This window comes from Camelina sativa, chromosome 10 (genome assembly GCF_030686135.1).
Source record: "Camelina sativa cultivar CO46 ecotype springtype chromosome 10, ASM3068613v1".
NCBI lineage: Eukaryota > Viridiplantae > Streptophyta > Magnoliopsida > Brassicales > Brassicaceae > Camelina > Camelina sativa.
The window spans coordinates 20,386,966-20,412,061 of NC_141889.1; the positions used below are offsets into that span (position 1 = coordinate 20,386,966).

Consider the following 25,096-nt stretch of genomic DNA (forward strand, 5'->3'; position numbering starts at 1 on the left):
CCACCAATTATATGATGGGCCAATTTGTGTACTAGCCCAATAGCAAAAATAATAAAGAATATAGCCCAAGTAATTGGTGAAATTAGGTGACTACTGGAATGTCATATTGAAATTACTATAACGGTTTAACCGACCTTCCGCTAATCACTTAATTAAAATCTAAACTATCAAATTAAAAGCCTAAAACCGTCATAGATTATCAACAGAAGTAGTAATAGTGGTGGTCGGTGACTGCCAAGTTAAAGACATGGAGAAAAAATCTATACCCTAAAGAATATAACATAGGGAACCCAAACTGTTAAGTTAAACATACGACCAAATAAAAAATAATATCTTAAATGGAATAGTATATATAGAATAAAGCATGGTGATGGTGGTTGTGGCGGTGATGATGAATTGGTAGTGGTAGTGGTAACGAGGATAGCGTTTGCGATAGCTGTTATGGAGGTGGTGATGTCAATTAAAATAGTGGTAGTAGCTGTGGTGACCGATGACTACCGAGTTAAACGTATGCAAAAAAAGAAATTTATAACCTAAGAGATACAACATGACTCAAACTGTCAAATTTACCAAATAAAAAAATCAATATTACAAAAAATTTAATATGTAAAACGGACATAAATTATCGACCAACAACTTATTAAAAAATACTTATGTATTATATACGGAATGTAATATTTTCTATAATGTATTTGTATCCATATTATGTTTCTCTAAAAATAACAAACCAATTAAATATGACCAAAGCAATAAAATTCTGATAAACTGTAGCCAAATTATTTATGGAATGGTATATATATATATCTATATTAGTAATAATAGAATTAATATAATATAGTTAATATATAATTATATAAGAGTAATAACCAAATTAGAAGTTATCATGCTCACTTTTTGCCTTCTTGACTTATTTGTTGTTACATGGCCATAGAGAGAGAAACATGAGAGAAAAAAGAAACATAATAACTGGTAAGAAAAGAATAGAGCTAATTAAAATCACTCCGATAAGAAAAGAATCTTTCTCCGATCTCACATATATAAAGATCACAATGCCTATATAAATAAGTCATATTTTACTCCATTAATATTCCAAAGCATCAACAACAAAAAAGCAGAAGAGAGAACTATTTGACTCATAGAAAATAGAGAACAAAAGAATGGCTATAATTATGGTGATGATGTTGATGTTTGGAACCTTATCAATGAATCAGAGACTGTAGAAATCCCTGTAGAACCAACTTTTCCTTTATTCTAAGTTATATGTTTTGAACTGTGTCTTTTTTTTTTTTGTAAGTACGTGAATTTTCATTTAAGAAAATCGGATTGTAATGTTTACAATAGCTTGATACTTGAGATAACCCTTGCCTAAAAAAAATAAAAACAGGGGATATCTATATTGGAAAACCAGCTTTAAAGTCACCTAAATGGTTATGAGCCACACTAGCAATAAGCTTCAAAAGTTCTTTCGATGGGCCTTTGCGAGGATGGCATCCCGTACTTGCCGATCAAGAGCTTTGAGTAGGATATGTGTTGGAGTCATGATGTTGTTGTGATACCTGTTGTTTCTTTCAATCCAAATGGAGTAGATGAGAGCCTGTGCTACAAGTCGACGGAGGGTTATCGGGGATGTGGCATCGTCAATGTCCAACCAGGTCGAGAAAGCAGTCCAAGTGTGAAAAACGAAAGGAGAGTAGCCTAACCTCCTAGTAACCTCTAACCATAGTGCCTCGCTGTTGTCGCAATGTAGGAAAAGATGGTCCCGTGTTTCTGGCTCGAGACCGCAGATACAACAAGTAGTCACAATATCCAAACCCCAGTTTGCTAACCTTACTTTAGTTGGGAGCCTATTAAGATGAGTGATCCATAGCATGAAGGTGTGTCGCGGTATATAACCCTTGTACCAAACATGATTTGTCCAGGCGAGAGGTTCATGTTTTTGTCTAAGTACTTCCCAAGTTTTACTTGCACTGAAGTTTTCAGATTCTTTGTCTTCCGTCTTCCAGAGATACAAGTCAGCTTCTGTCGAAATAGTTGGGAAGAGGATTGTTGTCAGGTGAATTTGCAGGAGTTCTGCTTGAGGTGAACGTGCTGAGTGGATTGACCATCCTGTGGAGGAGCATGCTTGAGCTACTGTCGAAGATAGTGTGATACCTGTTTGTGTAGGTCCACTATTTCCCAGCAGTTTGATTAGTGGTCCAAATGGAGTCCACCAGTGAACCAGAAACTGGCACGCTGACCATTTCCAACTTTGCATCTCAGGAACTGTGTCTTCTTAATCTAATCTTTCTAAACAAAAAAAAAAATGCCCTGAGAAGTGTGGCAATAAATGTGTGAAACCTTCTTCTGAAATAAAACCAAACAAGATTGACCAATCATTGATTTCTGCAAAATCGGTTGTCTTACTCATCGTTGTGTTTCTGTCCAAGACAAAGTAAGTTTAATCTACATTTTAAATGAATTGTATTGTGTGATGCTTAATTATAATTTTATACTAAAATCGGATCCGCGCTACAGCACGGAGGAATATTCATCTATTTAAATATGATTTATAGTAGAAATTAGAATATACATAAAGTATTATAGAAGATTGCATTAGTAAAAATAATCACTCATAACATATGTTTTGACGGACCAACCTATAAAAGATTGTATTAGTATAAAAATATACATTTATAATAATACGCATTTACATTTATATTTGACAAAACCAATCCGTAAAATATTACATTTGTAAAAAATAGACAATCACGATGTACTTTTTTACAAAACAACCCAAAAAATATCGCATTTGTATATATATTTGTAAGAAATACACATTTACAGTGTATAATTTAACGGACCAACCCACTAAACGATTGTGTGCATAAAAATATGAGTTTGCAGAAGATACACAGTCACAATATATTTTGACAAACCAACCCTTAAAGAATTGCATTTATAAAAATATCAATCCTAACCTAAATATGTAAACAATTAATATAAACTCTACCGTATTATTGTGAGTTTTGCAAACTAACCCGTGCACTTTTGTAAAAGAGAATTCGATATTCTAAATCCTATATGTATATATATTATATTGTTAGATTTGATTAAATTTTTGAAAATATGATATTGAGAAGTAAATTTTTAGGATATTATAGATATTGTAAATCCTTATAATATAGGATTATAATACATCAGAATTTTCAATCCAAAAAATATATCAACTTATATTTTCGGATCACTTTTTAATAATGTAGTGTTATTACATATATTTGGTCATTGTTTGTTCTTAAAGTAATATATATTACAAAGCCTATATATTATGTAATCCAAATGAGGTAATTTTTTTACTTTAAATGATTCCATAAACCGTATAGTTTTCAAATTTTAATACAAATAATATAAAATATTATGATTAATAAGTGAATGCAATTGGAAGACTGTTTTTTTTTTGGCAAAACATGTAAAAAATAAATAATGTGTTTAATTCCTTAATTTTAATGGTCAAAAACAAAAAAAAGCCAAGGAAAAAAATATTAAAAAACTATAGAAAAATATAATATCAGTTGGAATTCATGCTTGCCCAGCGTTTTGATACATATGGAACGTATTGATTATCTCCTCTTGTATATGACGTTGAATCGAAAAACATAATATCGGCTGGATTCATGCTTGCCAATTTTTTATTCAAGTAATAAAATGGTGGCACAAAGTTAAAATGCAAAACAAAGAAATATTCAATATTTATCCATCTCTAAGAACATATAATCATGATCATGCATCTTAGCAAGAGAAAATTATATACATTGATAAAAGGACAAAAAGATTCATCTTAAATATTTGTTATCAGTTTAAACTTAAAAAAGAGTATGAGAATACTAACCATACGAAAAAAAATCAGGCAAAAAATTAAAGCATAATTTCTTGAACATGACAATCATTATTGATATGTTTGCGTTTTTTAGAATTAGCTGCAAAACAGATTACATAATTAGTATACTCATAAACAAACGACATGAAATATGAATGTTCTTATAACAAAAAATAAACAATGACGCATTTGTTTGGCTTGATAATGAGATGTTATGTACAAAGGTTTTCATAAGAAACAATGGAGATGTGTGGTATTTAGTTTGCTAATAATATTATATATATATATAGAAGTCATAGACAATTAGGTTAGTTTTGATTTCGAATCAAAAACATTTTTGTGAGCAAGTCATATTTATTATCATTGGCTATCATTAAGAAACACATTAAATTAGAATATATGTGTAATATTGTGTATTAATTGTTTAAATTAAGTATTTTCCTATGTATAGTAATTCAAATTTATAAGCATAGTTTGTTTAGAAAATTTTAAAAATCTGAAATAAATGATGATTTGGTAATTTAAATTTTGATTATCGTTTCCATAGGTATCTCAAATAATATAACCAAATTAAATATGTTTATATTATATATACAATTTCGAATTTAATAGCTTGATTTTTATGGTAATAACTTTAAACGGTTTCCCTAAATATTAGCTAATTATTATTGTCTAAAACTTAATTCCTTTTTTTAAAATTAATTATTGTTTTTGATTTTCGGGTTTATATCTATACCCAACAAATGATCCGATTTCCAAGTATCCATATGTTTAATTTCAGATTTTTTTTTTTAATTTTTGACCCAACCCGAATTCAATTTTGTACTTCTCTTTTACTAACATAGGGATACAATATTATAACTAGTTGTTAATATTTACGTTTATCTTTGTTGTTTTTGTTATTGTTTTTGTTATTGTTTTTGTTATTGTGTTTTATGAACAAATACAGAGATAGATGTGGAGAAGTCTGTTGTCTATATTAATTCATGTTCTAATATCTATATATATAAAGTTAACTTTTCTCTCTTCTCCTTCATCCACATCATCATCCACCTAATCAATATTTTATTATTTTTGCATTAAAAATACTATTTTAAATAATCATTAATTTCTTATTTATTATTTATAATTAATAATACTTAAAAATAAATAAAAACGAATTAAAGAAAATTAATTAAATTTTAAAATAGTATAAACAGTAACATGAATTTTTTAGTAAATAATAAATATATAAAAATGAATTTAGTAAAATAATTGAAATTGTAAAATAGTAAAAATAATACTATGAATTTGTTATAGTAGTAGTTTTATTATTCAAATTATAACAAAAAAAATGATCATATTCCAAAATTTATAATGGGTTAATGAGTTTTAGAATGGAAGTAAGATTTTAATGCATGGTGGAGTAAAAAAATAATTTATGTAATTGTATTTATAAAAATCTAAACAGAGAAATAAAATTGAAGTAGAACATTAGTTTCTAAGAAACATATACTACAAAGATTTATTATTAAATTTCACTTATAAAAAAAAATTAGGGAAATATCTTTAGTCAAGTGGTTACAGCACCACTTCTACAACCGAACCCACCATAGTTCGACTCCACTAAGTCGTGTTACTCTGCATAGTAGAGATTGGTCTTGTCGATTCAATGATGACAAAAAAAAAATAATTAGTTAACTCAATTTAAAAGTTTTAATCTAAAAAAAGATATTGTAATGATCACATTTGTTTTTGGAAAAAATATGAAAAATAATTTGGAAAAGATAATCCATCTAAAAAACCAAAATCAATGGAAAGAAAATATAGAAAAAATGAACATCTTAAAAAAATCAATTTTAGTGTGAGCATGTTTTTTAGTGAACGAATATTCATTGTCAGGTTTAAACGTTTCCCCATTTAGACATTCTTGACTTGGTCGAAATTTTATTATGGCAGATGATGCACTTGGACAACCCCATTGTAGCAACATAGCAATAAAATTGTTCATCAAACTTTGTATATTTGCATTTATTGTGGAATATCAATATGTTTAAATGGTCTATATAATTAGGTCAACAATCGACATTCGACGTTAGAACTTTTAAAAATATGTTTTCATGGTATATGATTATAGAATGAACTATTCTAAGGATAAAAGGTCAGAAGATTGTCGACAATATTGTTTACTTTTCCAGTGAGGTTCTTAAGTCATTTTTTGTTATCACGTGATATATTGTTGATTTGTCAGAAAAACATTATTTCAACACTAGACAATATATGATATATATATATAGATTAGTAAAATGAGTACAGTCTTTATACAGATTTATCTTTTAATCTTGAAATAATTGTATTTATATTCAATGATTCTTATTGATAAAAAATTTAAATAAAATCTCACGCAAATAGATATAACAAATAAATATTATGTTCAACAATATATCACTTAGTAAAGTAAGTTTAGTGTTTATATAGATTTATACTCAAAAGTTTGAATAATTATATTTGAGCTCAATACTTATATTGATTAAAACAATTAAATTAAAATTCTAGTATGCAATAAAAAGAACCAAGAATGATATACTAATTTGTTTCAATGTTTACATTTACATTTTAATAAAGATTGTATTAATCATTGGGTTGGTTATATTGAAGATTTAATTAAAATAAGTGTTTACTAATTTGATTCAATTTTATCCAGAAATTACATCTAGATCTCAGTTTCTGAATCACTATATGTAGACTTGTTCCTTTCTTTCTTTTCTTCTTTTAGGTTAACTCAATATCAAATAAGTGTGAAAACTAAATCATTTTTGCTCGAATGTGGCGTTGACCACTATTAACCAGTATTGACCAAAAGTTTTGAAATTTTTTTTAATATATTTTTTATAAACAACAAAAAATAAAAAAAAATAAGTACAAAATTTTACTAAAAGATAATCTAACAAAGACTACAAAATAATATAACAAATATACATTCTCCTTTTGAAAATTCAAAAGTTGGGTTTTAATTAATATTTTAATATGTTATTCAAAAAATATGGTTTAATTTATTTGAAAGTTTGTATACATATTAATATGTTATTTAGGAAAAATGATACTCATTTTCCCTATAATACAAAATGATACTCCTTTTTGTATCCTTTAAATACTCAAAATTGATACTCCTTTTCCTATTATATAATTAATATGTTATTTATACAAAACATATTAATTATAAACAATAAAAAATAAAAAATAATTACACAATTTTAATAAAAGATTAGATAACAAAGACTACAAAATAATATAACAAATATACATTTTCCTTTTGTAAATTCAAAAGTTGGGTTTTAATTAGTATTTTAATATGTTATTTAACAAATATGGTTTTTAATTAATTTATTTGAAAGTTTGTATACATATTAATATGTTGTTTAGAAAAAGTGATACTTTTTTTTTGCGGAAAAATATGTCTGAAATTTTGTTTTTCATTTTGTTGACTAATATATTTTTCAAATAAGAGTAAAATGGTCATTTAAAATTAAAGGATGACAAAAATGAAAATAACAAAAAAGAGTATTTTTGAAAAAAGGTATGTCAAAAAAAAATACTTTTAACAAATTAATAGCTCTAAAAATGTGTAAAATTGTATGAAAGTATAGTATGAGTAAAATAAAATTAATTAAATAGCCAACAAAGTAGATGACTTCATTACTATTTCCCACCATTGTTCAAAAAAAAAAAGATGTTCAAAAAATAAAATAGAACTTTCACAATTCAAAAATGAGGTTTAGGTACACAATTAGTTTTACATTGTGTACCAAAAAGCCTCTTTGTTTGTATACATCAAACCTTTTTCTTCTTTCTTTCTTTTGGATTTCCTTTGTGCCAATAAAAAATCCAAGGCTCAAAACTTCACGCAACAAAAACCAAAAAAGAGCGATCAAATTAACATTCAAACGCATTATGCATCTTTCTTATTCTCACCATCAACCTCATCCTCATCCTTGTCTGCCTTTGTCAGCAATTCTTGATCCTGGGAGGTGGGACTGGACTCAGAACCCCCATCGATGGACAAATTGGTGATTTCACCAGCAACAGAGCTTGCATCGCCTTCATCAGTGGCATCTTCTGAGACATTAGACTCTGTGTCTGATTGTTGCTGGAGGCTCCAGTACATGATGCTGGCCGCCAAAATAAGCATCATCTTCTGGTTCACCTGTATTCACACACATAAGTAAATTGACTCAGAAAAAACCCTTTAAAGCATTGAAGCCTGTTTCAGTATGTATATATCTCTACCTCTATGATATCCTCAGGCAACAGGAATATGGAGCATCCGAGCTTTCGTGCAACACTGATGATGTATGTGGCATTCAACTTCTTATCTTCCTCTGATTAAGTGTCAATTACAACAAAAAGAACTCACTCTTCAGAACAGTACTGACAATTAATAGTTGACTTAACACCTAAGAATAAAAAGCACCCAGAAACAATAGGCAATGAAGTTGAAACATCATAGTTTTACCTGTTTCTCCATTGGTAACGAGGCTCCAGTTGACAACTCTTGGCTCTACCGCACTAAGAAGTTCCAGAAAGAACATTCCACTTGACAGGTTCTTGTCCTAATATCAGAGAAATGCAACCATCAAACTTTTAGGTTTCTGAAGATGGCTCTCCATGAATCACATCCTTACTTAGTTGACACTTACCCTGAAGCTCTCAGCCTGACTAGTCCGGCCCCCTCTCTTCACTTTCCTATTCGCCCAGTTTAGAATATCTGCATCTGTAATTTCTTTACCTTGCGAGTGAGATCTCAAGTTCTTCAGAAGTTGGAGCATTGTATATCTCATTAGTTGCCACAAGAGTGCTGCAAATGGAACAATAAAATACATGTCATTCTACCAATTCGAATCAACTGAAACTAACAGACTATAGATGAGAAGCAACGGTACGAAAAATGCTAATAGTTACCAATGCAAGAAATATATTTTAAGCTGACGAGTCTGATAGATGGACATGCATTATCTTATTGGTAAGCTTTTCATGAGAACTCACCGAGAAGTAGTTTCTTATTTCCTTGCACAATGTCATTACCAGCTACATTGACAAGGGAGAAGCGCAGTTCCTTCCCGATCTTTACAACTTCATTGCAGTTCTCAACCTTTTTGAATGGCATTTTTATGGGAGGTTTATTTGCGTGTTTCCAGTTGACCGAGCCAGGTGAAACTTTGTCGAGAACTTCAAGAAGAACCCACCTGAAGGAGATGAGGTTCAGATACAAGCAGATAGAAAATAAAACGTCCTCAAACAGAAATCCATAGCTCACCCATTCCTCAGATCCTCAAAAACATTATTGACGTAAGTGGCAGTGCCAAGACTATTAATCCATAGGCGGAAACATCTTTCTTCTCGTGAAGTTTCCACATCATCTGTCATCATCTCAGCAAATGACGTCTTTGAACTGTCAACAATCAATCCATTCCTGCAACAAAGAAAATAGCGCTAGTAATGAAGCAAAAGAAATCACTATCAGCTTTTTCTGACTCGTTTGGGAACCCGTCAAATCAATATCAGAGGCATAATCAAATTCAAATAGTACCACAATTTTATCACGCAACACGCCAACACCAATGGAATTTTGAGCTAATTAATAATAAAATAAATAAAACACTGGAAAGATACACTCAAATTATTTAAAGCAACCTGTCAAGTTTGCTTACTGACCTGTTCTGAAATATTTGTGCCACAAAAGCAAGATTAAGGTTTGCTGAGCCGTCCACTATATCTTTAGGAGATAGGTATCGTTTACAATCCAGCTTCTCAGCCTGCTCAAGAACCTTTTTTGCTCTTTCTGTGGGGTCTTTAGTATCTAATGCCACATGTGTACTGTGTTCTGGAGCAAGGGCATTAAGCAGGTATGCATATGCCTCACCGTCCTGAAAACAGAAAAGAAAGCTGAGATCATGATAAACATGAAAATGCACTTCATAACATTCTTAGTATATAAATAAATCATGGACATGTATGTGCCTTAAACAAGGAATAAATACATCACGGTCAAGACTTTTATAAAGTTGTTACTCATGAGCAATGCTGGGTATAATAAAGGGAATACATGTTATTGAGGACAAAGGGTAGCAGGGACAAGTTACCTTCACATCAGTAGAAAAATTTGTAACCTGCTTTTCATAACCAGCTTTCTTCAGATGAAAATTCATCCATTTTAGCAGAACTTTTTCAGGAGCCAATCCCATGAGCTCCTCTGCATCCTGCAACGTCATGAAGATTTTTATGTAGTTTCAGTCTCATAACAATAAATCCTCGTGGAAAGCGTCAAAAATACGTCAAATATATTTACCTGAGTGTCGTCCACCAATTGGAAAAGCGAAGGAGTTTTCTTAAAATTGAGATCAGCCAACAATTGGATCTGATATTATACCCCAAGAACAACAAAAATGTCAGGAGTTAGTAAGTTTTATAAACAAGTCAACACTGAACAAAAATGTAACCATCATATGATTTCCTATGAACTATTACAGTAATATGACACCAAGAAATGGTGAGTACCTTTATAATCTGAGATATCAACCCAAGTACGAGATATGGCTTCACAACAGAAAAAAAAAAAAAAAAAGAAGAAGAAAAAAGATCAATCAAAATTGGAAGATGAAGCCAAGCACAGGAACAAAAGATTTATATCATCCTTGTAATTTACTCACTCTTCCTTCAGCTATGTCCTGTGTGCCAATGTTGACAACAGTGCAGCCGATTGCTTTGGCAGAATTGAGACCTAGAGTAAGGTTCTCATTCCTCTCCCATGGGTTAAGGGTTTTCTTTGTGTTGATAGCTCGTTCGTCTATGGTCCCAGGAACGGCAACATTTATAAGCTTACTGCAAAAAAAAAAAGTGACAAAGTTGACCTACTAAGAAATTTCAAAACGAAAATCAAAAATCAAGGACGATGAAAGGAATACACACCACAAAAGAACACCATCTTTAACAAGGTCAAAGAAAGCATTGGTTGCAGGATCGATAGGAAGATAGGTCTTCAAGAAAGGATCATCTCTCAAGTAATTATTGACATGGGAAACATAGGAAGCCTTCTCAGATTCATTGATGGCATGATGAACCGTTGTAGTACTGGTTTTGAGGAATGAAGAGGAACCTTTAGATCCTCCTGTTTTCTCCACACCTCGGGCTTGCACGCTTAAATAGGCCCGGAGAAAGGTCTCGAAATCGACTTCTTCATCAGCATTGGAATAAGACTTGTCCAATACAGATTTGATCTCATCCTCATCAATGGTACCGTTAAAAGCTTTCAACTTTGCAAACACAGGAGGTAAATCTCCAACAGTGAAACGCTCTAATTGAGTTTTGTTCGAAACAAACTACAATGCACCCAAAAAAGATAAAAAATAATTAAAGGGTTGTGTTAATCCTGAATGAATCAAAAGAGAAGCGCGATCTAAAGAGTACCTTGGATTTAAGGGTACGCAATTCGACTTGTGTAAACTGGCTCTGTAACCATGGATCAGAGACAAGAACACCAACGTAACTAGACATCTTTTTTTTTCCGCGGAATCAAGAGAGCCGAAAAAAAAAAACAAATCCCTGCAACATAGATTCATGTCTTTTTTAATCAAACAGGAACCAGAAAAGACCAAACTTTATATAACCCAGAAGAAGATCAAAAACAGAATTGGGAATTGGTAAAGCAACGATTTTTGAGATAATTATGGCGTTGATGATGATGCATCGATCCGCATGTAATGGGAAGAAGAGACGATGATGATCAAAATCAAATATAGAGAGAGGATGAAGAGGATGATGATTGACCTTTAGAGAAGATTGAGAGATTGAATGTGAGTCGTGTTCATATCGTGTCTCTCTCTCTCTCTGGATAAAGTTTTGATCTTTGAAGAGCTCAAAAGAGATCTGTTTCGAAATTAATGGAATTGTAAGTGTCCCGAGCGCACGACCTGCGACGAAATGGAAATGATGATATATGACAACGAGACAGAGATAGAGAGAGATGTGAGGGTTTCTATTTCGTATTTATTTTGTTAATTTAATTTTTAATCATTATTGGAATAGAAGTTGAGTGTTCCTATTTTTTTGGTGGTTATTTAATACTAAAATTTTTATAATTAAAAGTCTGAAAGCAGATTAGCACTTAACTTATTGTACATTAGAATACTTGAGAGAATAACTCGAATAACCTATTTACCAAGACTAGCTAGATAGTGATCGAAATAATTACGTAAATTCGGATTTATGTGTTACAAAATAATAGTAAAAAATTATTTATTTTCTACATTTTATAAAATTATATATTTCATTAACTTAATTTCATACTCTGATTTTGACTCGTACTCGGTACTACTATTTTGGTTTGGGTGCAATATCAAATTCATTAATCATAAATTCAGTAAAGTCTAAAGAAAAAATCGATAAAACATGTATTTGACCCGTAATCTGGTATTACAAATTGATGTGATCATGTTTAAAGATATTAATATACCAAATTTACAATAGTGATTGGTGTTATTATTAACACCATTTCAGTTATTAGTATAACATGTTAGTATATATTAACTTTATATGTGAAAATTACAATTAGATTATGTATATGTACAAAAAATAAGTTTTAGCCAATTAAATAGTTTGGTATTGTTTCATAAGATTTCTGAAACAATAAATAGAATCTGTTAAAATAATTCATTTAATTTTGAAAATATTGTTTTATTATTTTGTAAACAAATATAATCTTTTCTTTTGTTAGTTATTAGATTAATTAAAATGCAATAACATTTTTTCGTAATATGCCACACCAAACCTGGTTAAAGTTCTAACAACATTATTTAAATAAGTACACATAGATATTTTTAAAGTAGTGTTGTATCTGGACAAACCTGGGTTGTTCGCCAGATCGGTTGGGCTGGAGAATACAAAGCGTTTTGTTTAAAAAGCCAGATAATGAATAACAAAAAAGACGGGTTTTCGTTGTTCGAATACTGATTTACCTGTGAATGGTGGCGGCGGTAAGGCAAAGATCTAACTCGAACTCCCCACTAAAACGAATTAAGGGTATGTTATAGGGGAAGTAGACGACAACATTTAGCAAAAAAGGAGAAATAGTTCCCTATCATACCCAGCGTCAGGTTTCTGAACCTTGGAACTAGTCTCCGGGGCTTCCGCTGTCACGGCGAATGGAGGCAAAGCCAGAAGATTAGCCCGTAGAAGTGTCTGGATTAAGAAATTCATCACTCTCAGACTCTTAATCGAACGGTTTCTTCAACCTCACCAAAGACGGCTATCAGAAGATGGATTGTTGCGGCGGTGGCAATCAAAAGATGAAAAGTCGATGCACTCGAGAAGTAGGAATTATGAAAAGAGAGAAAGAAAGCCGAAATTATGAGAAGAGAGAGAGCCAGAACTATGGAAATGAGAACATTGAGTTGTTTGGTCGAAGCATTGCATTACCCAGTGAACAATTAACTGTTCTTCTTACTTTATGTCACATCTTCGTATATCTCTTATTTCTTTTATTTTTACCCTATTAAAAAGCACAAGCTTGGACGTAGGGAAGAAGGACATAAAGGTATTATTTCAACCCTTTTGTGACAGGCAGGAAAAGAAAAAATCAGAAATGGTATTGGTGAGAAAGATTGTCAATGTTCATGGCAGGATCTGCATATTTCTCTTATTAGTATATAAAATAACAGAATATTAAATCCTAAATATAAAACAGAAAATCCAAACTTAAAAAAAATGCTAAAAATTAATTTAACATATTGTAATTGTGTAAAAGAGGGTAAAAATAAAAATGTCCAAAAAATGGTATTTTTGAAAAAGAGTATCTAAAAAATGGCATTTCTAACAAATTCTCTTCAAAATTTCATAAGCCAAAAAGGCTTAGTTTTTAAAAATATATATAGATATAAATAGCCTAAAAATGATTATTAAAAAGTCCATATTTCTTTTTAAAATCGATTTAAAAGGCCCAGTTTTTTTCTAAATGTCTTTTTATATGGGAAAGGAACCTTTATTATCAAAATTTGTTAAAAATCCACAAAACTTGCTTAAAAAAAAAAGTCAAACTTATGATGAGCCGGGGCTGCTCACGACTGTCTTGAAGAAAGTCATTTTTTGATAAATTAATATATGAGTTCTAATGTCAAATGAAAATTGTTTTTCCATATGATATGATATGAATTTCACCAATTGTTTCTTTTGGTTACAATGGTGGGCCTAAACAAACTTTAGTGAAGCCCAAAATAAATAATGATGATGACAAATGTAAATTAAAAAAAAAAAAAAAAAAAAAAAAAAAAAAAAAAAAAAAAAAGAGAGTCTTCTAAATCCTAACGGAAGGGGAAAATAAAAATAAAAAAGGAAGAGTTTCGCTTAATCTCTACTCAAATGCGTTGAATTGAAGATCTCTACAAAAGCGAAACCCTCACCCAATTCCTCTCTTCCTCTGGGTTTCTCTGTCTGTATCTCGATCGATCTGCTTCGTGAAAAGTGACGATGAGAGCTTCCTTATAAAAACACTACTAGTACAAAAGATTCGATTTTTTTTTTTGTAACAAACCCCACAGAACCATGAAACTCTGGTCATGTTTGAAAATCCAGCAGCAATCTCTTCAACCAGTCCTCATCTTCGTAAATCTGGTAGCAAATCTGTTTTCATTGATCCTGGTAAGCCCAAGTTTCTTCTATCTCAAAACAAACAATGCATCATGTGTAGTGTAGTGGATCCTCTGTAGATACTAATCTGATCTGTTTAGGTGTAAAGAGAGACCTACCAAAAGCTTTCGATTTCTTAAAATTTTTGGGTTTTTTCTTTTGTTTTGTTTAGGTGTAGACGGTCATTTAGGTGGTGGTGTATCAGAAATGGGTGACCTTAAAGGTTCAAGTTCACCACTTCATATTACAACTATGGTTCCTTCTCCTATTTTCCTCTGGAGATTTAAGGTTTGTTCCTTCAACAATTGATATTGTACATATATAATGTCTCTGTGAATGCCATTTGTTTGATCAAAGCTTTTCTTTTTTACAGGTTATTTTGTTTCTTTTTTGGGCTCTGTGTTGCTGCAAGGTGAGTTCTTTTGTGTAAGTTTTTTATTTGGTGGAGTTTTGACGACCTTGATCATTTTGAAGGACGTTGTTTGTATTCTTGTTTGAACAGATTGGTTGGGATTCAGTTATGAGAATGAGTATCGACCTCCGGGATTTATTTTTGTATGAAGCTTTTCTTTATTACAACCCTCTTCTTCTTGTGGTAAGTTCACAGAGTCTACTCTCTTTTGCCCTTTCTTATAGACTTTTTTTTCCTCTTCTGAGTATATGTGGCATTTGAATACTTCAGACGATGATGGTATGGCTGTGGGGAGTGAATTTATGGGTGTTCTCTCAAGGAAGTGTCAATTATGCCAAAGTCTTTGATCTTGATCATAACCACCTTACTCACAGAGAGATGTGGAAGGTATTTTAAGTTCAATACAAGTGTTTTTATCTTTCTTGGGTTTCTTCGACATGAAGAAGATTGCTTTTATAGTAGTAGGCACACTTCTCTATCTCCGTATTGTTCTCAGTTTGTATCTGAAATCTTGTTGTTTCTCTTTTGTGTAATATTTGGCTGCAGTGTAGCATGTGGATGACAATCATTGTGCCAACTAGCATGACAGCGTATCTATATTTGTATTCTCATGGGGAAGTATCTTTGGCAGCTTCACAACCGGTTAGCTTTATGTCCTCCTTCTAATATTTTTGCTTATACGTTATGTGTATTGCTTTACTCTGTCACCTCTTTGCATGCCAGATAGTTCTGCTAAGGTATGTCTAATTTTTGTGTTGTCACTGCTGCAGGTGCTCCTGTACATTGCTTTTGCTTTGGTTCTGATATTTCCTTTTGATATTTTCTACTTGTCATCCCGATATTTTCTGCTGAGAACATTATGGAGGATAGCGTTTCCACTGCAGGTAAAGTGATAGACAGCTGTTGATTGAAATTAATCTTGCATGTGACAAATCTCTAGGTTTTGCTTATAAGAGTTATGCTTGATCAGTGTCGTGTAGGTTTTTTTTGGAACTCATACATTATATCTGGATAAATTCTTTTGAGCCTGGAGATCTGATGTGATTCTTTTTTGTTTCACAGCCAATTACATTTCCAGACTTCTTTTTGGCAGATATTCTGACCTCCATGGTAAAGGTATAAAAGTTTAAGATAGTTCTACGAAAGAGCTTCCTAATTATGATTTCCATGATATTTGTGTAACTTGTGTCCTCTTTATCTGGCCTACAAATGGAATTGCTTCTACATTTCTTTTGCATTTTAATTTATGCCTGATATAGATTATGCTGCTCATACTTGATTGTCAACTATGATTGACATTGGTAATAATATGCAGGTATTTTCCGACTTAGAGCGCTCTGTCTGCCGAATGGTGCATAGACAGGTAATTGGTTTACACAGTCTATTTATTGGTAACATCTAATACAGATTAGAAATTTCTTAGGCAGGAGGAACTAGTTCCATTCTTTTGTATAATCTGGAACAAATTGATTCAATCTGTAGCTATGGAATATTTACCCTAAAGACTGACAAACACCTGGATATGAATATGACTTATCAGCCAATTAGTAGCTATCCTAGTTTTTTCTGATAATTCAGTGGAATCCTGGTTGTCTGTCTGACCTGCACGTCTTTCATACTGTGTTATCTGTTGTGAAATGTTGGGACATACGAAGTTTAATAGGTTTCCTGGACTTTCAGGTCGCAACAATTGCTTGGTTTGAAGCTGACGCTGTCTGTGGGAGTCATCAAATTGCAATTCCTTTGGTTCTTGTTTTCCCCTACATTTGCCGTCTTTTGCAATGTCTTCGACAATACAAAGATACGAAGGAAAAATCATCTCTTTTAAATGGTAAAAGCGTAACCTATGAGAACTGATGATATATTTTCTTATTCTATCATCAATGTAGATGATCTGTGAATATTTTTCAGCTCTTAAGTATTCAACAGCAGTGCCCGTCATCTTCCTTTCTGCGCTTAAATATCACGTAATGGCCGATAGCTGGACATCATTTTACCGACCACTCTGGCTTTTCTCAAGTGTCATCAACTCACTTTACTCATTTTACTGGGATGTAACTCGAGATTGGGACTTGAGGTAATAGGATGAAACTTCACCTTCTGACCCATTAAACAGTCATTTCATTTTTTTGTCATATTTCAGTGACATAAATTAAATCTGTTGTGCAGCGGTTTCACTAAGATATTCAAGTTTAGCCGTCCAAGTGCCATATCAAATCTGTTATATGGCCGGCAATGGGTGAGATTCAGTTTCCAATGAAACCACCTTGTGTTTTCTTCGTATTGTGATGTCTGAAACGGTCAAATATTGCGAGGTTGCAGGTGTATTTCTGGGTGATAGGGAGCAATCTGGTGCTGAGATGCGCATGGACATACAAATTATCAGCACATTTGAGGCACAACTACATAACAGTTTTCACAATCACAGCCATGGAGATGTTGAGACGCTTTCAGTGGGTATTTTTCAGAGTAGAGAATGAGTGGAACAAGATCACCAAATCACATCCAATGGGTGAGATTTCACTTGAAGAAGACAAATTACTTGGTTCTACTACACCACATGATGTTTAGCATCCCACCTTTTTTTGTTTATTTCCTCTAATCCCTATGCAAATTTCTGGTTTTCCTATTGGTCCGTCGACTCTTATAGACACTTTTAGAAGTATTATACACAATTTTTCATATATTTGAACCAAATTCAATGAACGACAGATTAATGGGTACTCGTTTGACTATGCCATCAAATCATGTAACTAGACTCGGTCTAAATTGTTAGGAGTAGGCATGCTCATTTCAGGTAAAAGGTTAGGTAATAACAATGTCAGTCTGGTAAAGGTACTTACTAATTTGCCAGAACAAGAGAAAATATCAAATCTCTATTATTCCTCAATTAATAAAATTAATTTTCTGAATTAAAATTAAGAAATGTCAAAAAAAGAAAAAAAAAAGAAAAAACTATATAATTTTTTTAATTTTATCAAGAAAACTAATTTTATTAATTGAAGAATAAAAAATTATAAAACCACCATAATTTTGTATACATACAGAAAACTAGTTTTTTTTTTTCACTTGAAATATTATATATTGATTGACCTGTTTAAACCCATAAAATTACAAAACGGATCAAAGACAATCAACCCAGCAAAAAACCTAGCTATAAGATTTGACTAAAGACTAGTCATATCCTCCAAAAAGAGATCTTGTAACCATAAAAGATACTCGTTTGCTAAATATGATTGGCGATGATCGTCTCTTGTAACACTCTTAGCTATAAGGTGAGATTTGAGTTCCTGTCTTCCAAAGCCAGATTTCAATCCAAATTTTTTTCCAAACTTGCTCCAAACAGATGGGACTGCAACTTAAAAGAAGGCCACACTTTTGGCCTAAAGACAGCTCCAATAAAATCTTTATCCTTTGATAATTTTATTGTAGTTTAGACTTAGCATACTTTCAATGGTCCATAGCCAAGCTTGAATCTTTGCATCCTGTTTTGAAATATAGCGCCGAACGATATTCTACTATGCAATAAAACAGTCCATGATTCATTCCTCAGAACCCACACAGCTCCGCTGCTGTTTGATGTGTTGTCCCATGACGATGCAAGATTGCATTTCAACCAACTATGAGGAGGAGGAGACCAACGCTTTTTTGCTTGGGAAAAGCACTGTTTTACATGCTCATTCGAGACCTCCTTCAAAGATTGAGTATGAAGCCATTCCTGCATGTTTTCTCTGATTTTGTGATCGTGTTAGGAGGACTAAAACTTTTCCCTTCAATGCAAAAGAGATTCCTGTTTTTCCAAATTTGCCAGAGAATCCAAGGGAAGGTTTTCCAAAATTCTACATGTACTTTGATGTTTTTACTTACCAAAAGAGATAGTACAGAAAACTAGTTTACAATGTATGTTTAAGATGCATATGCTCATTTTCATATTCCATTCTCTTTCCATTTTTTTCTTTCTTTTACTATATGTCTCAATCTCAAATTCCCTACAATTATGGTAACACATCTTTAACTATATAGTAAGAGTTTTGTATTATTGTTCGGTTGTTAGCTAAGTGGATGGTTTAAGTGCTTAATCGAACTTTTAGATATAATTGGGTGTTCACCTAATAGTGAGAGTAAATAATAGAGGGCGAACAATGGAATTTATCCCTACAAGGCTACCACCATGTCTCTTTTGTTATTAAAACAACAAAAATTAATTACAAAACTATGGGTAAAGAAAATAAAATATAGATAGATGATAAAGAGAGTAACACTAATAATGAAAAGCAAATTCCAAGTTGCCCACTTGCAAAATCAATCTTTCCATACACAAATAAAAGAAAGCCCCATACGGTTCCTTCCTCTCTTCAAAGTTGCCTTTATATCATCCAACTCAAGAAAATAACCAAAAGAGAGAGAGAGAGAGAGAGAGAGAGAGAGTAAAGCAACAACAACAAAAAAATCATAAAATCAAGATCAGAGAGACAGAGATGACGCAGATGCTTTCCATACTCCGTCGTAACCTTCAAAACCTTCGTAAGAGCCCTCGCGTAGCTGACGAGACTGACTTGCAGCCGTCCACTGCAGGCTCAGGGCAGGGAGATATAGCTCATGGAAGACGAGAAGGTTTTAATGCTGTGATCATGCGGTTCCCGTTGTCGATCATCTCTTGCTTCGCGGTACCGAGTGTTAGCGGGACTGATGGACTGTGGATGTCCGGAGATTATGGTAGTGTCTCGGAGGTTAACCATCTTATGGTTAGTGATGGCATGAGATACGCTATTTTAATGTAATTAATTAAAGTATATAGTTTATTTTTCCTTCTTTTCGTATCTTGCAATACAATTAATTCTCTTCTCAGTCTTACTTGTGTATAGTGTGTTATATCTATGAGATGTAGAACAAGTTTTGTTCTTGTATAGATATATAGATGAAGATTTTTGTATTTGTAGCATGCTTCTAGCTTTCCTTTTTTCTTTTCTGTTTCCACTTGTTCTTGCCATTTTTTTTTTTGCACTCTTTAATCAATCATAATTTTTTTTTGTCAAGCTAATCAATCATAATTTGCACTCTTTACTTGCTGCCTCCTAAATAATTCTTAAATGACAGAAAAAAAAATTATTAGAGCAAGATTACTTTAGAGAAATTCTTTTAAATACCACTAAAAAAGTTTTTTTTTTCCAAAAATACCACATTTTAGTTTTTTTTTTTCCAAAAATACCACAAAAGTTTTTTTTCCAAAATTACCACAAACACAAAAACAGATTTTTAAGGATGTAAATTTTTTTTTTTTAGGTTTGAGTTGACACATTTAGTTTTAGGGTATAGTTTTTAGGGGTATGGTTTAGTATTTAGAATTTAGGGATTAGTTTTTAGTATTAGAACTTTAATTCAATTATGTGATATTTTTGGAAAAAATTACATATTAGTGGTATTTTTGGAAAAAAACTAAATTGTGGTATTTTTGGAATAAAAACTAATTTTAGTGGTATTTATGACAATTGGCCATTATTTTATTGATTTCAAAATCGAAAATATAAGTCTCATTAATATAGAATCTTTGGAATTCAGAATATTATAAAAATATGTGCAATATGTTGAAGAAAGTAAACACTTCATTTCTTTTCTTTTTTTATTCTCTAGGTTAAAATTAAAAAACCAACAACTATTTATGCAACATACAATTATTAAATCCAAAATGTTATTATTAATATAACCGGGATATTTTGTACTCAAACTCAAACGAAATAACGAATCCATGTATCTTTGTCCCTAGAGATCTGGAATGTTTTGGTCTTTAAATCGTAAAAGGTGGTTAATCAGATCGCATAAAAGTAAACCCGATCAAACCTAACTTTATCAATCTCTATATCGAAAAGGTTGTTCCATTCGCACAGGTTCACAATAGTACATACATCCAAACAAACATGGAAAAGTGCCATTTAGTATGCTGATCAGAGGAAAACAACATCATCAACGTAGTTTCATATTATCCGGAAAATACAAAAAAAAATTGGATTGGTCATACTATCCAAATCCTTTTATATGTTTAATAAGTTGAAATATTAAAAGAAAATGGTAAAAAGGAATTTTAGATTGATAAACTAAGATCTGAAAAGGCAATTCAGATTCCGTTCGACCAGTGACGGAATAGTTTACTAAGTTAAAGAATACTTTCCTTTATCTTACCTTAGTGGATGGATGATAGTCACACTTTCAATATATATTTGTCCCCTTTCACCTTTTGTTGCCCTCTCTTTGTAACATCAATGGAATATGTTCTTCATAAGCTAATCTTTATATTCATACGAGTTTTAATCCTTCTTAGTGAATTGGATGATGTACATATATTCTACTATTACTTTGATATATCACGATTTTCTCTTTTTGGATTCATCAATAACGAATCAATTTTTTTTTTGATATTATAATATTGTAAGAAAGCATTCCAAAGAAGAATATTTTATCCTCTCTCTATATACAAGTGTGTGCATATAGATTTTGTTTATTTACCTCGGTACCAATAACGGAGGCCGCGGGCACTGGATGATTTTTGAAGAGAAATAACTTTAATGATTTGGAAGAAGTAGGACTGATGGCAAGATTTTGTTGTGGATGCTTGGATTGGTTTAGGTAATGTTAGCTGATGGAGAGGTGAGAGCGACTTTAACTTGGTTACAGTGAGAGAGACCAACTAAGCACCTTTGAAGCGGGTATAGATAAAGTAGTAGTCGTTTCAATGGAGGGAGTGTTAGCAAATCGAATAAGATGAGACTAGTACTGATTGAAAATAATCTTTATAATTAAACCTTTCATCCAACTCTAATTATCTAATGAGTGGCTATCACTGAGAACGAAAAATGAAGACTTATGATGTGAAGTAATTGGTGGTATAGTGTAACAAGAAAATAAGTGGTTTATTACGTATATCCAAGTAAGTGGGACAATGAACCGTGGCACTAAAAGATCTCCAAGATGTTATTTTTTGAATGTTGTCTTAAGGGCCGCTTGGTCAAGGAAAGAAAAACTCTCATCTCTTTCCTAGGAAGGAACTCGTACAACTACAAGCGTTAAAAGCAGTGTAATGCCCAAAGATATATAGTGGCACCCAACGGCGTGAGATTAAGGAAAATTGATTGGACTAACCAACACAAGTATGTTATGAAGTTAATGTTATGTCATGAACCTTCAAAAAAATACTTAAATACTAGCTTTATGTCTTTTTCGTGAACATTCATCGTTTAAAAAAACAATTTGAAAAAGATTTTATAATAAAAGAGAAATGTAGAACAGAGTCTAAAGTTTTTACTATATTAGATGAGAAAACCCCGGAAAATGTGTGTAAACACGCATATAAAAGACTAATAACTTCATAAATTGATATATCTATAACACAATGAATAAAATCGTATACGTACATACATACATGAGCCTATGAAATATCAAATAAAAGAAAAAGAATCCAAAATTGCGTAGAAGTAGAACAAACCAGAACAAGTGTAGTAACAAGAAGTGAAACTAGGCCTCCTGGTGATGTGGTCCTGTGGTGGTCGTACCATTGACGCCGTTGGAGTACTTGTTTGAAGTCGGTGCAGCAACCGTGTTACCTCCGCGGTTCTTACGACGAAGAACGATGAACCAAGTGAGTGGCTCAAGAATAAGGACACAAGCACCAAGAAAGATGAGGATTCCAATATAAGCCCAACGCCATTTATCAGCCGGGTCCAAAATGTCGAATCCCTTAAAAATGTTGACAATGGAGAGGACGATGGTAGTGTATCCGACGGTGTGATGGTACACGTTCCAGTACGTTCGGTATTTGTGGTCTGGCTTTGGCCTTAGAAGCAGAGCAAATACTTGAAGTGTTGCGAATGTGAAGAGTGCTATTCCAAGGTTACGATGGGTTGAGTAAGATGTGCCTGGTGAGTCATTGCCAAGCTTGATTCCCGTAGCCCAACCAGCTACACCGATGGCGTAACCGGAGACTTGGAAGGCAATATGAAGATAGAACCATGTTGGATCGGCGAAGACTTTCATGTACCGAGCCATCATTGCTCCCAATGGCATTAGTACTCCCCAGCTCACCGCATTTAGTATTCCGTGAGTCTGTTTTTTCATAAGTTTAGAATGTTTAGGTTATTTTCCAAAGAATAATAAATTTTATATTCCAACAAATAATATACAAGTTAACCCGGGCTAATTGAAAATTAAGAGCAATAAGACTTTCATATTGTGATATTGGAAAAGACAGATTTTTCAAGCTTGAAAATCATTTTAATTTTTTTTTTCTAAAAGTTGGTCAAATGAATTTGCTCAGAATATTCAATGGTTTTACGCGTAAACGAATTTTCATGAATTTCTACAAAAAAAAAAAAAAAAAAACTTTTCAAATATTTGTTTTGATTATGGAAGAAGTGGAGACATTATTTTTGAGTTTGGTGAAAGTGAAACCGTGACAGAGAAGTCCACTATCTTTTTCAAAGAAAAATACTTAACAATTGCGCCGTTGATATTTGATTACAAGAAACTTAAATATTATCACTTTATTATTTCTAGATATAAAAAATCTACCATATAATTACAAAGATATACTATAGGTGCTTCTATTAAAGTATTAATTTACAAAAAATAATTGAATGTCTGGCTTTAAAGTACGCCATCATTTCATTTTCAATATGTTGAGAAAAGACGTCAATATCTGTTTGTCTTATTAAAGCAAAATAACATCTAATAATAAAACCAAGTTTGTCATCCAGACGTCAATATTTTATCAAAATTATTATGCAACATTTTTCTTGGCTACTTGCTACTATTAGAAGCTTAGATATTTTAAAAAATCTATTGGAGACTCCCCCAAAATGCTATTATTTTTTTATTCTAAAAATATCGTCAAAACTTTTTAATCTTCAAAATTATCACAAATTTTAGGTTCCATAATAAATACTAAAAATAATAAAAAATGGTTTCATATGAATTTAGTAACTTTGCATAAACCTAAATTTGTGGTCATTTTAAAATTTTCCAAAGTAGTATTATCTTTGAGAGAGAATTGGACTTACATTTCTCTTGGTCAGCCTATCACCAGAACCTCCACCACCAGCTGTTGCCTGACCAGTCCGGAAATCAACCCTACCCATCGATCTCATATTGTCTCCTGTCGTCTGATGCCCCGCAGGAACACCATTAACAACAGGTCCCACCTGCCAAAGCTGGTTAGCTGTGATCAAATTCGTCGGCAACTCAAGAGTTGCGAATATCGTAGCCTCGCCATTGACTAGAGTCGCTGAGACGCGGCTCACACCGAAGCTAAGGCTTCCGCGTTGGAGCTGCGTGGTGTAGGAATTCACGGGAGAGGTATATGCCTGGAACTGGCCACTTGAGTTGGTGAAGGCTACAAGAGCTTGCGTCCCTGACATCAGTGTCCCACTTGGGTTAAGTCCCCAAGAAATCCAAGAAGAAGAAGAGGTTCCAGGGTGGCGAAAGGCGATTGAAACGGTGCCGTTTGCCTCGTTGTAGGTCCAGTGGAGAAAAGAGCCTAAGGCTTGGAGGGGAGAGCAAGCGGTGAAGGCGAGGTTATTTTCGAACCTGTGGGTGTCACAACCGGACTGACCGTTCACGGTCAAGACAAGAAGTGTTGCCAACACGGAAAACAGAGTGACCTTTGGAGATTGTTGTGTTCGATCCATGTCTTTGTGTTCTGTTTTGAAAGTTGGGTGAGATTTGAGAGTTTATTGGTTATTTTTCAAGATATTTATAGATTAACGCAAACGCAGATGCCTTTTTAAAGGCTACGCAAGTCGGAAGCTGTTCTTTGTTGACTATATTTTGCCCATTTCGTACCTTTACCTTTTTCACATATGACGTAACCATAACACTCATATTAATCAAGGGTTTCGTTTATTTAATCTTTTGCAATAACATATGAATAGTTTTTAGAAACAAATCGCCATTTTTCTCGAAAACAAAAGTCACTACGTTATATAATAATTAAGTAAAACCGAAGAGTTTTACATATTACAACTTGCAACCAATTTTAAGGTTTTAATCAGTAGGGACGTTCGATAAGTTGAGGTGAATATTTCAAACAACATATATAGGGCGCCTCACTTGGTATTGCAAGAGCTTCTAAAATATTAAAAACAAATCCGATTGTTGTTACAAATGAAAAGTGATTTTAAATAGCGTAC

The 25,096-nt window shown here is 32.5% G+C and overlaps 5 protein-coding genes across 8 annotated transcripts; 2 read left to right on the top strand and 3 right to left on the bottom strand.

The window, feature by feature from the left end:
• Positions 1–1,453: 1,453 nt before the first annotated feature.
• Positions 1,454–2,254, bottom strand: LOC147936290 (uncharacterized). Its single transcript, XM_087468670.1, has one exon. It carries the CDS (start codon positions 2,252–2,254, stop codon positions 1,454–1,456), a length of 801 nt encoding a protein of 266 aa, XP_087324796.1.
• A 5,250-nt stretch (positions 2,255–7,504) lies between these two features.
• On the bottom strand, positions 7,505–13,396 carry LOC104719276 (fimbrin-5-like). 4 transcript variants are annotated; one of them, XM_087468990.1, is made up of 17 exons: positions 12,972–13,396; positions 12,844–12,891; positions 12,733–12,758; positions 11,657–11,799; positions 11,297–11,431; positions 10,799–11,208; positions 10,540–10,711; positions 10,388–10,426; positions 10,179–10,247; positions 9,973–10,089; positions 9,545–9,756; positions 9,147–9,302; positions 8,876–9,075; positions 8,530–8,687; positions 8,346–8,442; positions 8,120–8,211; positions 7,505–8,036 (listed from the first exon to the last, which is right to left on the bottom strand). In XM_087468990.1, exons 5-17 carry the CDS (start codon positions 11,381–11,383, stop codon positions 7,782–7,784), a joined length of 2,064 nt encoding a protein of 687 aa, XP_087325116.1. In that variant the 5' UTR covers positions 11,384–11,431; positions 11,657–11,799; positions 12,733–12,758; positions 12,844–12,891; positions 12,972–13,396; the 3' UTR covers positions 7,505–7,781. The 4 variants fall into 4 exon arrangements, with proteins under 4 accessions (XP_087325116.1, XP_087325117.1, XP_087325118.1 ...); XM_087468991.1 differs by lacking the exon at positions 12,733–12,758; XM_087468992.1 differs by lacking the exon at positions 12,733–12,758 and having other exon boundaries at positions 12,844–13,305.
• Positions 13,397–14,106: 710 nt separating this feature from the next.
• Positions 14,107–17,644, top strand: LOC104719277 (uncharacterized). The gene is made up of 13 exons (XM_010437160.3): positions 14,107–14,521; positions 14,682–14,797; positions 14,883–14,921; positions 15,012–15,104; positions 15,192–15,308; positions 15,468–15,563; positions 15,692–15,805; positions 15,984–16,037; positions 16,237–16,284; positions 16,602–16,752; positions 16,833–16,998; positions 17,091–17,160; positions 17,244–17,644. The coding sequence occupies exons 1-13, from the start codon at positions 14,440–14,442 to the stop codon at positions 17,490–17,492; spliced, it is 1,395 nt and encodes a 464-aa protein (XP_010435462.1). The 5' UTR covers positions 14,107–14,439; the 3' UTR covers positions 17,493–17,644.
• A 1,587-nt stretch (positions 17,645–19,231) lies between these two features.
• Positions 19,232–19,854, top strand: LOC104719278 (uncharacterized). The gene has a single exon (XM_010437161.2). The coding sequence runs from the start codon at positions 19,400–19,402 to the stop codon at positions 19,700–19,702; it is 303 nt and encodes a 100-aa protein (XP_010435463.1). The 5' UTR covers positions 19,232–19,399; the 3' UTR covers positions 19,703–19,854.
• A 2,347-nt stretch (positions 19,855–22,201) lies between these two features.
• On the bottom strand, positions 22,202–24,808 carry LOC104719279 (cytochrome b561 and DOMON domain-containing protein At5g35735). Its single transcript, XM_010437162.3, has 2 exons — positions 23,969–24,808; positions 22,202–23,015 (listed from the first exon to the last, which is right to left on the bottom strand). The coding sequence occupies exons 1-2, from the start codon at positions 24,593–24,595 to the stop codon at positions 22,428–22,430; spliced, it is 1,215 nt and encodes a 404-aa protein (XP_010435464.1). The 5' UTR covers positions 24,596–24,808; the 3' UTR covers positions 22,202–22,427.
• Positions 24,809–25,096: the final 288 nt, after the last annotated feature.

Bases quoted from the DNA above. Each gene is read 5' to 3' on its own strand.
- LOC104719278 (XM_010437161.2), top strand. From the start codon at position 19,400: ATGACGCAGATGCTTTCCATACTCCGTCGTAACCTTCAAAACCTTCGT.
- LOC104719279 (XM_010437162.3), bottom strand. From the start codon at position 24,595: ATGGATCGAACACAACAATCTCCAAAGGTCACTCTGTTTTCCGTGTTG. The intron at 23,016-23,968 runs GTAAGTCCAATT...ATGAAAAAACAG, and splicing joins ATAGGCTGACCAAGAGAAAT to ACTCACGGAATACTAAATGC.
- LOC147936290 (XM_087468670.1), bottom strand. From the start codon at position 2,254: ATGCAAAGTTGGAAATGGTCAGCGTGCCAGTTTCTGGTTCACTGGTGG.
- LOC104719276 (XM_087468991.1), bottom strand. From the start codon at position 11,383: ATGTCTAGTTACGTTGGTGTTCTTGTCTCTGATCCATGGTTACAGAGC. The intron at 11,209-11,296 runs GTACTCTTTAGA...GGTGCATTGTAG, and splicing joins TGCGTACCCTTAAATCCAAG to TTTGTTTCGAACAAAACTCA. The intron at 10,712-10,798 runs GTGTGTATTCCT...TTTTTTTTGCAG, and splicing joins AAAGATGGTGTTCTTTTGTG to TAAGCTTATAAATGTTGCCG.
- LOC104719277 (XM_010437160.3), top strand. From the start codon at position 14,440: ATGTTTGAAAATCCAGCAGCAATCTCTTCAACCAGTCCTCATCTTCGT. The intron at 15,806-15,983 runs GTAAAGTGATAG...TTTGTTTCACAG, and splicing joins GGATAGCGTTTCCACTGCAG to CCAATTACATTTCCAGACTT. The intron at 17,161-17,243 runs GTGAGATTCAGT...GCGAGGTTGCAG, and splicing joins TGTTATATGGCCGGCAATGG to GTGTATTTCTGGGTGATAGG.